General features: G+C 43.9%; 1 protein-coding gene across 2 annotated transcripts; it reads right to left on the bottom strand.

Moving 5' to 3' along the window:
• Positions 1–2860: 2860 nt before the first annotated feature.
• On the bottom strand, positions 2861–13332 carry ZBTB8OS (zinc finger and BTB domain containing 8 opposite strand). 2 transcript variants are annotated; one of them, XM_080921619.1, is made up of 7 exons: positions 13208–13332; positions 9571–9595; positions 8444–8565; positions 8225–8307; positions 6108–6160; positions 5063–5099; positions 2861–3747 (listed from the first exon to the last, which is right to left on the bottom strand). In XM_080921619.1, the coding sequence occupies exons 1-7, from the start codon at positions 13302–13304 to the stop codon at positions 3661–3663; spliced, it is 504 nt and encodes a 167-aa protein (XP_080777745.1). In that variant the 5' UTR covers positions 13305–13332; the 3' UTR covers positions 2861–3660. The 2 variants fall into 2 exon arrangements, with proteins under 2 accessions (XP_080777745.1, XP_080777746.1); XM_080921620.1 differs by having other exon boundaries at positions 13204–13305.
• Between the last annotated feature and the right edge of the window lie 481 nt (positions 13333–13813).

Raw genomic sequence — 13813 nt, 5'->3', positions numbered from 1 at the left:
TATACAGGTATACACACAAACTGGCTCAGTAAGAGTGCCTGTTCAGTAAGCCTGAAACCCTGTGTCTGAATTCCTAGAACCTATAAAAAAAGCCAAGAATGTGTGTGTGGGTGAACACATGTGGAGCTGGAAGCTTTCTGGGCCAGTCAGCCAAGCCAAAATGCTATGCTTCCAGCTCCCCTAGAAACTTTTCTCAAGGCAAGAAGGTTGAGTTGCTGAGGAAGACTGTGGGCATCCCGCCCTTAGCTCCGTAAACCTACACACCATATACGTAAATAACAGTGAGTTAAAAGCAGGAAACATACTGCTGAAAGTCAAATCAACAGGGAAGGATCCTTCGATATAACTTTTCCCCCTCTAATATAAATATAAATGGGAGCTGGGTGTGGTGGCTTACACCATAATCCCAGCACATGGGAGGCAGATGCAGCTGGATTGATGAGAGGCCAAGCCTGATCTACAACCAAGTTCCAGGACAGCTGAGATTACCTGGAGATGGAACTGAAGGAATAGCTCAGCAGTTGCTAACATTTGCTGCTCTGGCAGAGGGTTCCAGCCCTCACATGACCACCAACAACGATCTGGAACTCCAGTTCTAGGGGATCCTGTGCCCTCTTCTGGCCCCTATTGGCATTGCATGGTGTGTTTATATGCATGCCAAACACATTAAAAAATACATACAGTGAAGACGGCTACAGCAATAGGGTGGTAGACCTCATGGCCTACATGGCCTCTAAGGAGTAAGAAACCCTGGAAGACTCATCTCCCCACTCCCAGCAAGGACACTGAGAGCAAGAGAGAGGCCCTCAGTTGCTGAGGAGTCCCATCCCAACTCAGCCCCCAACACTGAGCATCTATCTCCCTCACAGTTTCCATCCCAGACCCCCATAAAAATAGGAGGGGCCTAGGGAGCCCTCCCTATTCTCTTGAATACCATCAATAAAGTTCCGCTGCACCCCCAAAACAAAAAACAAACACATACAAAATACTAGTTTTTTTGTGGGCTGGCATCGGATCCCACTACAGATGGTTGTGAGTCATCATGTTGTTACAGGGATTTGAATTCAGGACCTCTGGAAGAGCAGTCAGTGATATTTAACCACCAAGCCATCTCTCCAGCCTGACACATGCCTTTTAATCTCAGTACTCAAGGCTTTGAGAGATAGGAAGATCTCTGTAAATTGAAGGCCAGCCTGGTCTACATATTGAGCTCTAGGCTAGCCAAGGCTACACAGTAAGATCTTGTCTAAAACAAAAAAGAATAATTTCTAACATGTCAGGAGGGCAGGTGATAGTGGTGCATGCCTTGAGTTCCAAGCACTTGGGAAACAGAGGCTCTGAGTTCAAGGCCAGTCTGGTCTACAGAATGAGTTCCAGGACACCAAGGGCTGCACAGGGAAACCCTGTCTTAGAAGAACAAAAACCAGCAAAAAGCCACCACAAGAGAAAAAAAAAAAAAAAAAAAAAAAACCCACATTTATGTCATGTTGTATTTTTCATGAGGTGTTTTGTCTCTGTTCATTTAATTGGTGTGTTTAGTTACAATCCGGTCTGTAGCTAGGGCTGAATGGAAAATAGCTGATAGGAGCTTTGCCTATGTTAATGATGGATCTGAATGTTATTTTACGGTTCTACCAGAACCACCGGTGTCTGCCACATTGCCAGAAGCAGTTGAAATTGCCTCTTGGTAAACAAGGCTTTCTTACAGTCAAACCTGCCCTCCTGCTAGAGCAGTGGTTCTCAACCTGTGGGTCTTGATCACTTACAATTCATAACAGTAGCAAAGTTACAATTATGAAGTTGTGATGAAATAATCTTATGGTTGGGGGTCCCCACAACATGAGGAACTATATTAAAGGATGTTATAGAACATCTAGTCTGCCATTTTAGTATCAGAGAAAAGCATCTAAGGGCTGAGATTGAGTTGGGGAACGGGTCTGTGCACTGTGTATGCCCAGATACCACTTTGCAGTCAGGACGATGGCATGGTCATCTCACTGTTATGTAAAAATTGCTTCCCATCACTTTTGATTTGCTAATACAGAGCTGGTGAGTCGGCCAATTAGCCGGGCAGGGCTTCGGATCATAGCAGGGGGGTCTAAAAGAGAACAAGGAGAGAGGGAGGCCAAGAGAACGTGTGGGAAAAGAGGGAGGGAGGGAGAGGGAAAGACAAGAGAAAGGTGTGGAAAGACCTAGAAGAACCAGGAGTATTCACCATGAGGTTACCATGAGAGAGCAGCCAAGAGGACACCTATGGACCAGAGCAAGTCAAAAAAAAATCTCCACTTGTCTCAGAGCTGGAGATAGAGGGATGTAGACACTCAGGTGCCAGATACAAACTCCAGCCCTGATTGCTCAGCAAGAGATATTAATCACTAAGCCATCTCTTCAACCCTTAGTAGGTTAAAAACAGTTTCTTTTTTCCCAACTAGACACATAGACCAGCTTTAATAAAATCACATCATGTTGGGGTACACCTTTAATCCTAGTACTCAGAAGGAAGAGGAAGGCAGTATGAGTTCAAGGCCAACCTAGTCTACATAGTAAGACCTTGTCTCAAAAAAATTAAGTAAATGGGCTGGAGAGATGGCTCAGTGGTTAGAGCACTGGCTGCTCTTCCAGAGGTCCTGAGTTCAATTCCCAGCAACCATATGGTGGCTCACAACCATCTGTAATGGGATCTGATACCCTCTTCTGGTGTGTCTGAAGACAGTAAGTGTGCTCACATACATAAAACAAATAAACCTTAAAAAAAAAGTAAACACATGAAATTTCAGAAGTACTGGTATGTTGACACATGTTTTTAATCCCAGCACCAAGGAGGCAGGGGCAGGCAGATCTTTGTGAGTTCAAGTCCAGCTTGATCTATAAACTGAGTCCAAGAGAGCCAGGACTCTGTTATACAGAAAAACTTTTATCTTGAAAAACCAAAAAATGAAATAAAAGTACATGTCAGAGTGGTTTGTATGTAAGGTACAATGTCAGATATTTCTTCTAAGAAAATATTAAGTATCATTGTTGCTTAAAAAGAGAGAAAATCAGGAATCTTCTAAGAAGTCTTCTAGAGGGTTCTACTCAGAACCAACTGGAACAGAGGATGGCTCTTTCTTTCCCTTAGCAATGTAAAACCATGACCTCAGCCTACATGGTGTGCATGTTCTCCGCTCTACACTTGCCTTTTCTGAGATAGGGCCATGTTCAGTTGCCCAGGCTAGCTCTGAACTCACTCTATAGCCAAAGCAGGCCTTGAATTCAGGATCATGAGTGTTGAGATCACAGGCATATGATGTCTACCATACCTAGCTCAAGTTATACTGATTTAAGTTGGGTTCAGCCCTGGTGGCTGCTTCCATCAGCAGGCAGTCCCTTCAGAGAGGCCATGCTGGAATGCTTGCATTGCAGTGGAAGGGCATAAGGCACCTGCTGCTACTGCTCAAATGGCCAAGTACAAGATTGCTCTTCAAAGACTGAAGAGTTCGCTATCTAGGAACCATAGATCAAGGCTACACACTGGTTTTCCATTTCTGAATGTCACACTTTAAATTCCCGGCTCTGTATTTCCATTTAGCAAAGACACTATAGAAAATGAATCATCACATCCTCTCAGAAAGAAGAAAACAAATCAGTTCTTCGTAAGAGTCCTTTCCCTTTTTTGGTGTCTTAAATGTCGATGATCACAAACACTTCTGGCTTCTCTTCATTATAGACTTGCATTGCTGAGTATGTTATTGCTTTGACTTCTGTTCCCTAAAATTAGAGTTAAAGGAAAAAAACTGGAATTAGAATCTATCTCTAGCAGGAGCTGGCAGGAAGTCAAACTGTAATTATGGAAAAAGAGGCAGTTCTCAAGTCAGTGCCATAGCATGTGCTGGTGCCGTAGCATGTATTGGTGACGGGAGCCACAGGGAACACAGCAGAAGGAACATGGGACCTGGAGCCGGTGCTAGGCAGGCGCAGGGCCAGCTGGTCAGGGAAGCCATCTAACCTGGCTGAGTCAGATTAATAACACAAGCTTCTCCAGGCTGGTCCAAGGCTCTTCTTGTCCCTCTCTATGTCCTTATGTCCTGACCTCAGCCCTAGCCCTCAGTTTATTCTTTGGTATTCTCTTTGCAGGTCTAGCAGGAAAGAGACAGTTTCCCGGGTCAGAGCTCTCCCAGGATTCTGATACATGCATGATATTACCCCACCCCGTCCCAGTTTAGCACAAAAGGATTAGATGTCCTCTTAAGTTCCTTCCAACTCTAAAAAGAATCTGTAATAATTCTGAGTGCCACAAATATGCCAGGTCGTAGTGAGTGGCACCCGTGGGCTCTAATGCACAACAGCATGTGAAGATGCTTCAGGAGGGCTGACTGAGGCCACTGTCTTTCCTCTGCCATATCGTGTAGTCGGCTTCCTACCATAGGCTCATGTCCTCTGCAGGTGTCCCGCCCCCCATTCTGTCAATCAACATGCTTCTTAGAGAATAAAAGCTACCAATAAGAACCAACTCGTATGGCCAGCCTGGTCTACATAGCAAGTTCCAGGACAGCCAGGGTACACCATGAAGCCCTAACTCAGAGAAAGTACTAAGAGAAGTAACTCATACATACAGTCTCATATCTGCCATCTTGCAGTATGACCATGTTCCAGACCTATCAGAAAGCCATTCCATACTTACAAACTGACTCCACAGCACCGCTCACCAATGTTCCACGTCCTCTTCCTTTCCAGTGTACCAATACACCCCTCCCTTCTTACTACAAAACCTCCTAACTAAAGCTATTGAAATAACTTCCCATTTCACACTAATTAAAGCTGAAGTTTATGAAGGCTGGAGAGATGGCCCAGTGGTTAAGAGCACTGACTGCTCTTCCAGAGGAACTGGGTTCAGTTCTCAGCACCCACATGGTGGCTCACAACTGTCTCTAACTCCATGATCTGACACCTTCACACAGACATACACGCAGGCAAAACACCAACGTATATAAAATAAAAATAAATAAATTACAAATAAAACCCTCAAAGTTTACTTTCACATATGCAGATGGAATGCTTCCGACAGCTAGATGTGTGAACATACCTGAGGGTGCTTGGACAGTGAAAATTCTTCTCCCCACCTTGTGAAGGGAAGGAAAAACATGGTTACTATTTCACAATTTCCTGTTTTTATTTTATTCTGTACATTTTAGAGTAAGGTCTCAAACTGGAGACCCTGAAGGAGATGGGGGAGGGGGCTGAACGGCAAGGGTGTAATGGAGGAGAAAGCGCATGATTCTAGACTACGATGCTTTAAATGCTGCTAGCAAACCGGGATCAAGCTCAGCGTGGTGGTACACATTGAATCCCAGCACTGGAAGGCAGATGGCTCCCTAAGTTTAAGGCCAGCCACGTCTACAGAGAAAATTCCAGGACAGCCAAGGCTACACAGAGAAATCCTGATTTGAAAAGCCAAAACAAACAAACAAACAAACTGGAATCATCTAGTTGAGTGCAGCTACTAATTACAAATACAAATGTTTTTCATCATAAACATGACTGAGGGCTAGAGCGATGCCAGTTCAGTGGTTAAATGCTCTTCCAGAAGGCCCAGGTTCTATCGCCAGCATCCACACGGCAGCTCACAACAGTCTGGAACTCCAGTTACAGTAGATCTGACACCCTCTGCAGGCACTAGGCATACATGTGGTACACAGACATACAAGCACATACCCGTACATACACATCTGTTTTCCAAGACAATGTTTCTCTGTGTATCCCTTGGCTGTGCTGGAACTCACTCTGTAGACCTCAAACTCAGAGATCCGCCTGCCTCTGACTCCTGAGTGCTGGGACTAAAGGTGCACACCACAACTGCCTGCATTAAAATAATTTTGTTTTTGTAAATTGGAAACCAAGCTTGCAAATCCAGAAACAAATTTATTTCTACAAGTTTCTCAGTCTCTAAAGTTCAGGTTTGCTCACACTCCTGGGGGTCTATGCAGGTCAACCTATCAAGGCCAACAAACTGCCTTGCCCCCCTGACTCACCATTTATACATGCCATATATATGTTTTATATATATATATATTTATTTATAGTTTTTAATATATTTTGTGACTTGCAACTTAGCTAGTTTGGAAACTTACCCAATAGATCGTAACTTGAATTTTTTTTGGTCAATATTAAGTACTTTCACTTCCTAAAGAAAAAAAAAAGTTACTTATCTTATTTTAAAAATATTTTTGAGACAATGTCTAATATTACTCATGTTAGCCTCAAAATATAGCCAAGGTTACTCAGCTATTAGAAACAATGTCTTTATGAAATTCCTAAGAAAATGGATGCATCTAGAGAATATCATCCTGAGTGAGGTAACCCAGTCACAAAAGAACAGACATAATATGCAGTTACTGATAATTGCATACTAACCCCAGAAAGCTCTGAACACCCCAGAAACAACTCATAGGCCATATGAAGCTCAAGAAAAACAAAGGCCAAAAAATGAAAGACTCAGTCCTTCTTAGGAAAAAAATAAGTGTATAGCACCCTCTCATAGTGTGGTACACCTGGACCTTAAACCATTAATAATCCAAGAGCTAAGAATATAGCCTTGTGGCAATTTTTGGTATTCAAAGATCATTATGCTTAATCTATACTCACCAAGAAAACTGACCGTTTCCATGTTATGTTCTGTCCTACATGTACTTTATGCTTATGGTAACCAGTGGGATTTCAATGCATGCTATCAAACCTCTAAACGAATTAAGTACTGACAAAAAATATTCATATAGCGTTATGCCAAAATGCCTTAAAAAATCTGTATATGTATCCCTCTTTTTTTTGAATAAAGTTGTAAGAGAGAAAAAAATATATAGCCAAGGAAAAGTCTGCATTATGGACCCTTTGCCACCATGCTTGACTTATACAGTGCTGGGGACCCCAACCAGGGCTTTCAGAATGCTACGCCAGCATTCTTCCAAGTGAGCTGCAACCACAGCACAGGAAATCATAACTTTCAACAAAACGAAAACAGAAGAAACAGATGGGCAACAACGCATGCCTCTAATCCCAGCACTCACTCAGGAAGCAGAGGCAGGCAGATCTCTGAGTTCGAGGGCAGCCAGGGCTACACAGAGAAACCCTGTCTGGGTTGGGGCTCGTCTGTAACACAATACTGCCCTCGTCAAGTCTGCAGGATGAGCAACTCAGAGCCACTCAGTGGATGCATGTGATGGAGCTGACAAACAAGAGAACGTGTGTCAGGTGTTGGAGACGTCCTAGAGGTTGGTGAGGTTGGCAGCAGCAGACAATTTGCATTTTTTTTTTTTCTGTTTGTTTGCATTAAGAAGTCTAAAATCGTCAATTGCTGAACTTAGGGCAAAGTGACAGATGCATAAACTTCACAGGCGAACATATGGACTTGGACACAGATCACAGATGCACTGCCCTCCCTCCCATTTCCCGTTTGTTTGTTTGGTTTTTTTTTGGTAAACCAGGCTGGCCTGGAACTCTGCTTCCTGAGCGGCATAAAGAATGGCATGACCACCATGCAGGCTCAGTAAACGTTCTCTCCAGCCTTTAGTGATAGCAAATAGTTCACGGTCAGAGATCTAAGTTAGAGAGAGAGAGGGAGAGGGAGAGGGAGGGGGGAGGGGGGAGGGAGGGGGAGAGGGAGATGGAGAGGGAGAGATGGAGAGGGGGAGAGAGGGAGAGGGAGAGGGAGGGGGAGAGGGAGAGGGAGAGAGGGAGAGGGAGGGGGAGAGAGAGGGAGGGGGAGAGAGAGGGAGGGAGAGAGAGGGGGAGGGGGAGGGAGGGGGGAGGGGGAGAGAGAGGGAGGGAGAGGGAGAGAGAAGGAATACCTAGGCTAACAGGTGAACCTACGTGGAGCTGAAGAAATTGCTCAGAAGTTCACAGCAGTGGCTACTCTCGCAGAGGACCCAGAATTGATTCCCAGCACTATGGTAAGTCACAACTGTTTGTGATTACGGTAGCAGGGGCTATGACACCTTCTTCTGGCCTTCACTGGAACTGCATGTACTTGGTACACAGCTATGCATGCGGGCAAAACAACTATACATAAATTTAAAAAAACAAGACATCTTTTAAAAACCCTAGAATTTATATAATTCTTCAGTACCTCACATATCTCCATGGACTGGTCTTTGGATCCTATGCTTTAACTTTAGTCATTCGTTCAATTTTTAATGTGAACCAACAGCCTAGTTGCTCAGCCAAATCCCCGAACCCAGGATCCTGAGCTTACCCGGGGTATGAAGTACTCATCAGCGCTGAACTTGTAAAGCCATTCATCCAAGAAGTGGAACAGCAGAGACTGCAAGTCGTCACCTACACAGCACCAACGGGACCATGACAGGAGACGGTTAGTAATGCTCATATTCCACGAGGCTGTTCTGACTTCGACAGCACACTCAGGTCGTGCCATACGTGCCATATTCATTTCCCTTGAGGACAGAGCACTTACCTTGGGTTTCTACTTCCACCGTTTGGAGGGGTTCCACAGTCCCAGTATCTGTCATGTAACCAAACATGGCCATGGCACACTGTTCAAATGCTTCCTCCAGAGTATCCCCCCATGCATGTAACCTAAACATTAAAAAAGTTTAAATGAAAACAAATACAAGGGGCCATGGTGTGCACACAAACAGCCAACTACAAGACAGAAAATCCCACAGTAAAGCAGAAGAAAATCAGTTCCATAAATATAAACTAAATGTGTGGTTTAACAACACCCAAATTGGATGTTTGTAAACCGTCATTGCGGATTTGAGACAACAAAATAAAAGGAGAGAAACAGAAACACACTCGGGCCAGAGGTAAAGATACTTGTCATCAAGCCTGACACTGTGGTGGAAGGGAACAACCGACGCTGACCTCTGCTCACACATGGTGGTGCTCGTGTCTTCACACACGCACCCCACAAAATAAATGTAGGTATATGCTGGGGCATACCTTTAATCCCGACACTCAAGAGGCAGAGGAAAGTTTGAGGCTAGCCTGGTCTAGCCTGGTCTATGTATCAAGTTCCAGGCCAGCAGTGCTACAGAGTAAGAGCCTATCTCGGAAAAGAAAAAATGGGGGTGGGGTGGAGGGGTGTAGCTGGAGAGATCTGGAGAGATGGCTCAATGGTTAGAGCACTGACTGTTCTTTCAGAGGTCGTGAGTTCAAATCCCAGCAACCACATGGTGGCTCACAACCATCTGTAATGAGATCTGATGCCCTCTTCTGGTGTGTCTGAAGACAACTACAGTGAACAGTGTACTTACAAACAACCAATCAATCAATTAAACACTCAAACAAACAAACAAAAAATAAACAATAGGGGCTGGAGAAATGGTTTAGTGACTAAGTGTACCAGGTCCTAGTCCCAGCACCCACATAGTGACTTACATCCATCTATAACTCCAGTCCCACCTAATAACTTTTTCCACCCTTTAGGCTCCAGGCACACACATATACACATTTTCTTATGTCCACACACATAAGAAAATCAGATAAATCTTAAACATAGTTTAAAGTGTTTTATTAAAAAATTTAAATCACTCATTCTATTTAAAGACAGTTTCAAGGAACAACTCTTGCTATACTCACTGGACATCAGCCGTATGATCCAAATCTGAGGGAGAGAAGGGAAAAATATGTATAAATCACTGAATTTGCCTCTCAAATCATACAGAAGTAACTCTAGAGTACTGACAGGCAGCGAACAGACAGTAAAAAGATCTCAGTTCACTGCTCCTCACTGAGAGCACCGTCCTGGCTGGACACCAGGCTCACACCCATAATCCTCATACTTAAATGGCTAAGGCAGGTAGATCATAGACTCCAGCCCAGCCTAGGCTACGAAGGCAACCTGGGAACACAGTAACAGTAACACCCGTATTCATTCATTTCTGAGTCAGGGTTTCTCTGTGTAGTCCTGATGTCCTGGAACTCACTCTGTGGACCAGGCTCGCTTCAATCTCAGAGATCTATCTGCCTGCCTCTGTCTCCCAAGTGCTAGGATTAAAGAAGTGTTCTGCCTCACTTCAGCAATAACACTCCATCTTTGAAGGGGCAGCAAGGGGATGGCTCAGTGGCTAAAAGCTTGTACTGGACCACATAGTGGAAAGAGAAAATTGACTCCTGAAAATATCCCTTGACTTCCATATGTATACTGTGCATATATATATATATATATATATATATATATATATATATATATATATATATCCTCACCCCCATCCCCCTTCTTACACACACACACACACACACACACACACACACACACAGCTCAGTAGATGCTCAGTAGGTGAATACTAGCATACTATGCAAGGCAATATGACAGAAGTTCTTATCTTGACAACACATGTTAACATCACAAACATATACTATCTGAGCACACTTATTAAAAACTGGAGGAAGAAACAAGAATCTATAGACTGGTAGTTTTCAACCTGTTGAACGATAACTTGTGAAAAGTACCAAGCTTTAGGCTGGTTTGTTTCATTTTGCTTTGGTTTTGGACACAGGGTCTCTCTATGGGCTTAGGCTGGGCTGATCCTCCTGTGACAAGTGTTAGGATTACAGGCATGTACCACCATGGCCAGCTTCTTCTAGGTATTCTAAAATATCAAAGTTGTGAGCGCCAATGGGTCCCTGCAGTCACCGCTGGATAATCACTTGAGCCCAGTTCAAGGCTACCCTGGGTGACACAGCCAACTTCATGCTTGTCAGGTATCTTATTATATATCGGCCTCTCAGTATTTCCTATGCTCCTCCATTTCAGTCTGCCCTTTGCCTAGTCCATGGTTTACATCGACTCTCTCCTTTGTTTTGGTTGAGATGGGATCTAACGCTGTAGTCCTGGCTGACCTGGAACTCACTATGTAGACCAGCCTGGAATAGATTCTCTTGCCTCTAGTTTGAGGATTAAGAATGTTTGCCACAGCAGGAATCTCAGAGGTAATCAATCCCCGAGGGCTGGGGATGTGACTCAGTGGTAAAGTACTTGCCTAATGTGTGTTATATTCTGGATGTTATATTGAGCATAAAACAGAAGTAAAGCAAAGAGAATGAAAGAATGGAGACAGACAGACAGACAGACATCTGGAGTCCATAAAGAACAGTAAAGCTGGTAGAGCTTGGCAGTGCAACTAAGGTTTTCTGGAGACTTAGGAGGATCATGAGTTTGAGACCAGTGTGGTACATGTATTGAGTTCAAGTACTGAGATGCTTAGACCACCATGTTTCAAAATGCCATCGACCCCAGTGAAACAAATTTTAAAAGGAGGAGGGAGCTGGGGATGGAGGTCACTGGCAGAATGTTTAACTTGCTACAATGAAATAAATAGCTGATATAAGCATTATCACAAATCTGCAGAACTCTTAGTATTTAACAGCTGCATCAAAACACTGCATTTAACCAAACTCTACCATGGCTTCTAGTAGCATAAGGCCACGTCTTTAGGAGAGAGCGCAGTATAGTTTAAATGCTTGCCTGAGGAAAGCCTACTAAAGGCTGTAGAATCTCTTTGTTCTAGCCAACACTAGAAAAGAGGTTCAAAATCTCCCTATTGGACAGTAAGTACTGAAAAAGCCTTAAAATTGTGAATATGTATCACTTCCAGCTCTGAACACTCTTCCTCAAAGACCTGGTTCTTTGAAATGTTATCATCCCCACAAGCAGGGCCTCTTGTCCCCAGTCTGTGGGAGGCTAGAACTCAAGCTTCTAAGACGGCCAGGGAGCAGGCACAACTGGCCTTGGCCCTGTTGCATCTCCAGCAACTACAGTGACTAACTAACCTTTGTACTTGTCACTCCTCTAACTGTAGGAGCCCTTGCTCTGTCCTCCCTCGTTCTCTGAGTAGAACAGCCTCTGTGTGAACTGGAATGACTCTCAGCTCTTACAGCGCCCATAGTTCATCATACTCACTTCGACTCGTGTCTTCCTGTGTTACCTTAACGGGGTAAAGGAGCTAGACATAAAGAGCCAAGCTCGAGTCCACGCATGTGGTTCTCTAACACAGGAAACCAAATTCCAGAAATTCAGACTATAACAATGGTGGCTCCAGGGAATAAGAGGCTGGAAAGGACCTGCGGGAACTTTCTAAGATGATAGAACTGGTCTGGAAACTAGGGCTGCTTACACGGGTATCTGTTTAGTAGCAATAATAATCTAGAACAGGTGTGAGGGCTCATGTCCAGGCCAGTTACGGTTAGAGCGAAGTCCTGTCACACAAAAAAGGAAAGTACTTAACACTTTACTGAGGGACATGTAAGTCATATTCAATTCTTCAAAAAAAAAAAAAATTTAAAAGATGATACATTGCTATATGGGGTGGTTATCCAATTTTTTTTCATCTCAGGAATCTATACTTAGAGACTACAGTCAGGAAACCTATACTTAGAGACTGCTGTATGGCTGAAGCTATAGCTCAGGGATAGACTACTGGTCTAGCATGTCCATTAAAGACATAAGAGATTTCTTGTTTCTGAGACAGGGTTACTCTGTAGCCTGGCTGTCCTGGAGCTATGTAGACCAAGCTGGCCTCAAACTCAATACATCTTCCTGCCTCTGATTCCAGAATGCTGTGATTAAAAGTATGAAAGCGAACACAAGAACTTTAAAGAAGGAATTCCCAACAATTTCAAAATATTCATTCAAAAATAACAACAACCCCAATTTAAATATAGATTACATTTTAATGAAAAACTAAATTGTTAAAAATTTAGTGTTTTTATATCTCAAAAAATTTTTACGTGATGCAAAAGCCTCAGTACATAATAAAGTACAACCTTGGGCTGTGGACACACACATACACACGCACATACGCACGCACAGAAAAAGGTATCTCTCGATTACTCTAACGTGCTCACACTATTCCACCACTGGGAGAACTCGAGGATAACCCAGAAAAACACATAAAAATACAACTAGCCCACAAGTATCATTTTCAATGATAAATGCTCGACAAGCTTACACCCGTGAATTATATCCCCAAAGAAAAGCGTGATTCAGGCACACGTGGACTTTTAGGAGACTGTTTGGCGGCAAGTAGGGACTCAGGTTTCTTTATTCTCTAGTAAGGTGAACTTTTTCCACTTTCCCCCTAAATTAGGTACAATGAGGAGCACATGGTGATTCTGCCAGAGCACCTGTGGGGCAAAGAAATGGGCGCGGCTCCGGGAAGCTGCAGGTAAGCAGCCGAGGTTGTCCGAAAGTAAGAGATGTGAGCCACTTACTCACATTCATACTTTCGGTTGACTGGAGGATACTTGTCCTTGATCGCCTTCTGTTCCTCCGTCAAATTGTAATCTCTAACATCCTCCTCTTCTTGAGCCATGATTGCAGATTTGGAACTCTACTTCCGCCCTTCATCAGCCAGACTTCGGCCCTGCGCCATAACTTCCGCTTTACACCCCACCCCTTGGCAGCCGGTCTAAAAGGACCAGGACTCCATTCTGGGAGCTCGCGGAAGGATATTATCGCTTGCGACTTCCAGTCTAGGTCCTGCCACTTTTATAGCATGTTTTAGAGACCAGCACCCTATTTTCTACACGCGTTACTACTAGTTCTTTCTAAAAGCGAACGGAGTAAGCTAAAAGACACCTTGAATTAGGCATTTATAAGTCTAAACGGTGATGCGTTTTCTCCTCGTCTGGTCCTCGGGGTTGCTAATGAAACCCGGATACACTTGAATTTTTTTTTTTTTTTTTTTTTTGCTACCCTGAGGGAGTTATAACGGCCCTCTAAGAAGATGGCTCAGCATGAGCGTGTGTGGGGTTTAGGGAGCGGAGTGGGAAGGGAGGGGGATCACGTGATCTGCTCGGGAATAGTCCAGGCAGGCGGGGC

This window comes from Micromys minutus (genome assembly GCF_963924665.1).
Source record: "Micromys minutus genome assembly, chromosome: 9".
Taxonomy (NCBI): Eukaryota; Metazoa; Chordata; class Mammalia; order Rodentia; family Muridae; genus Micromys; species Micromys minutus.
The sequence above is the reverse complement of the archived record's forward strand: the minus strand, read 5'-3'. Positions and strand labels throughout refer to the sequence as shown.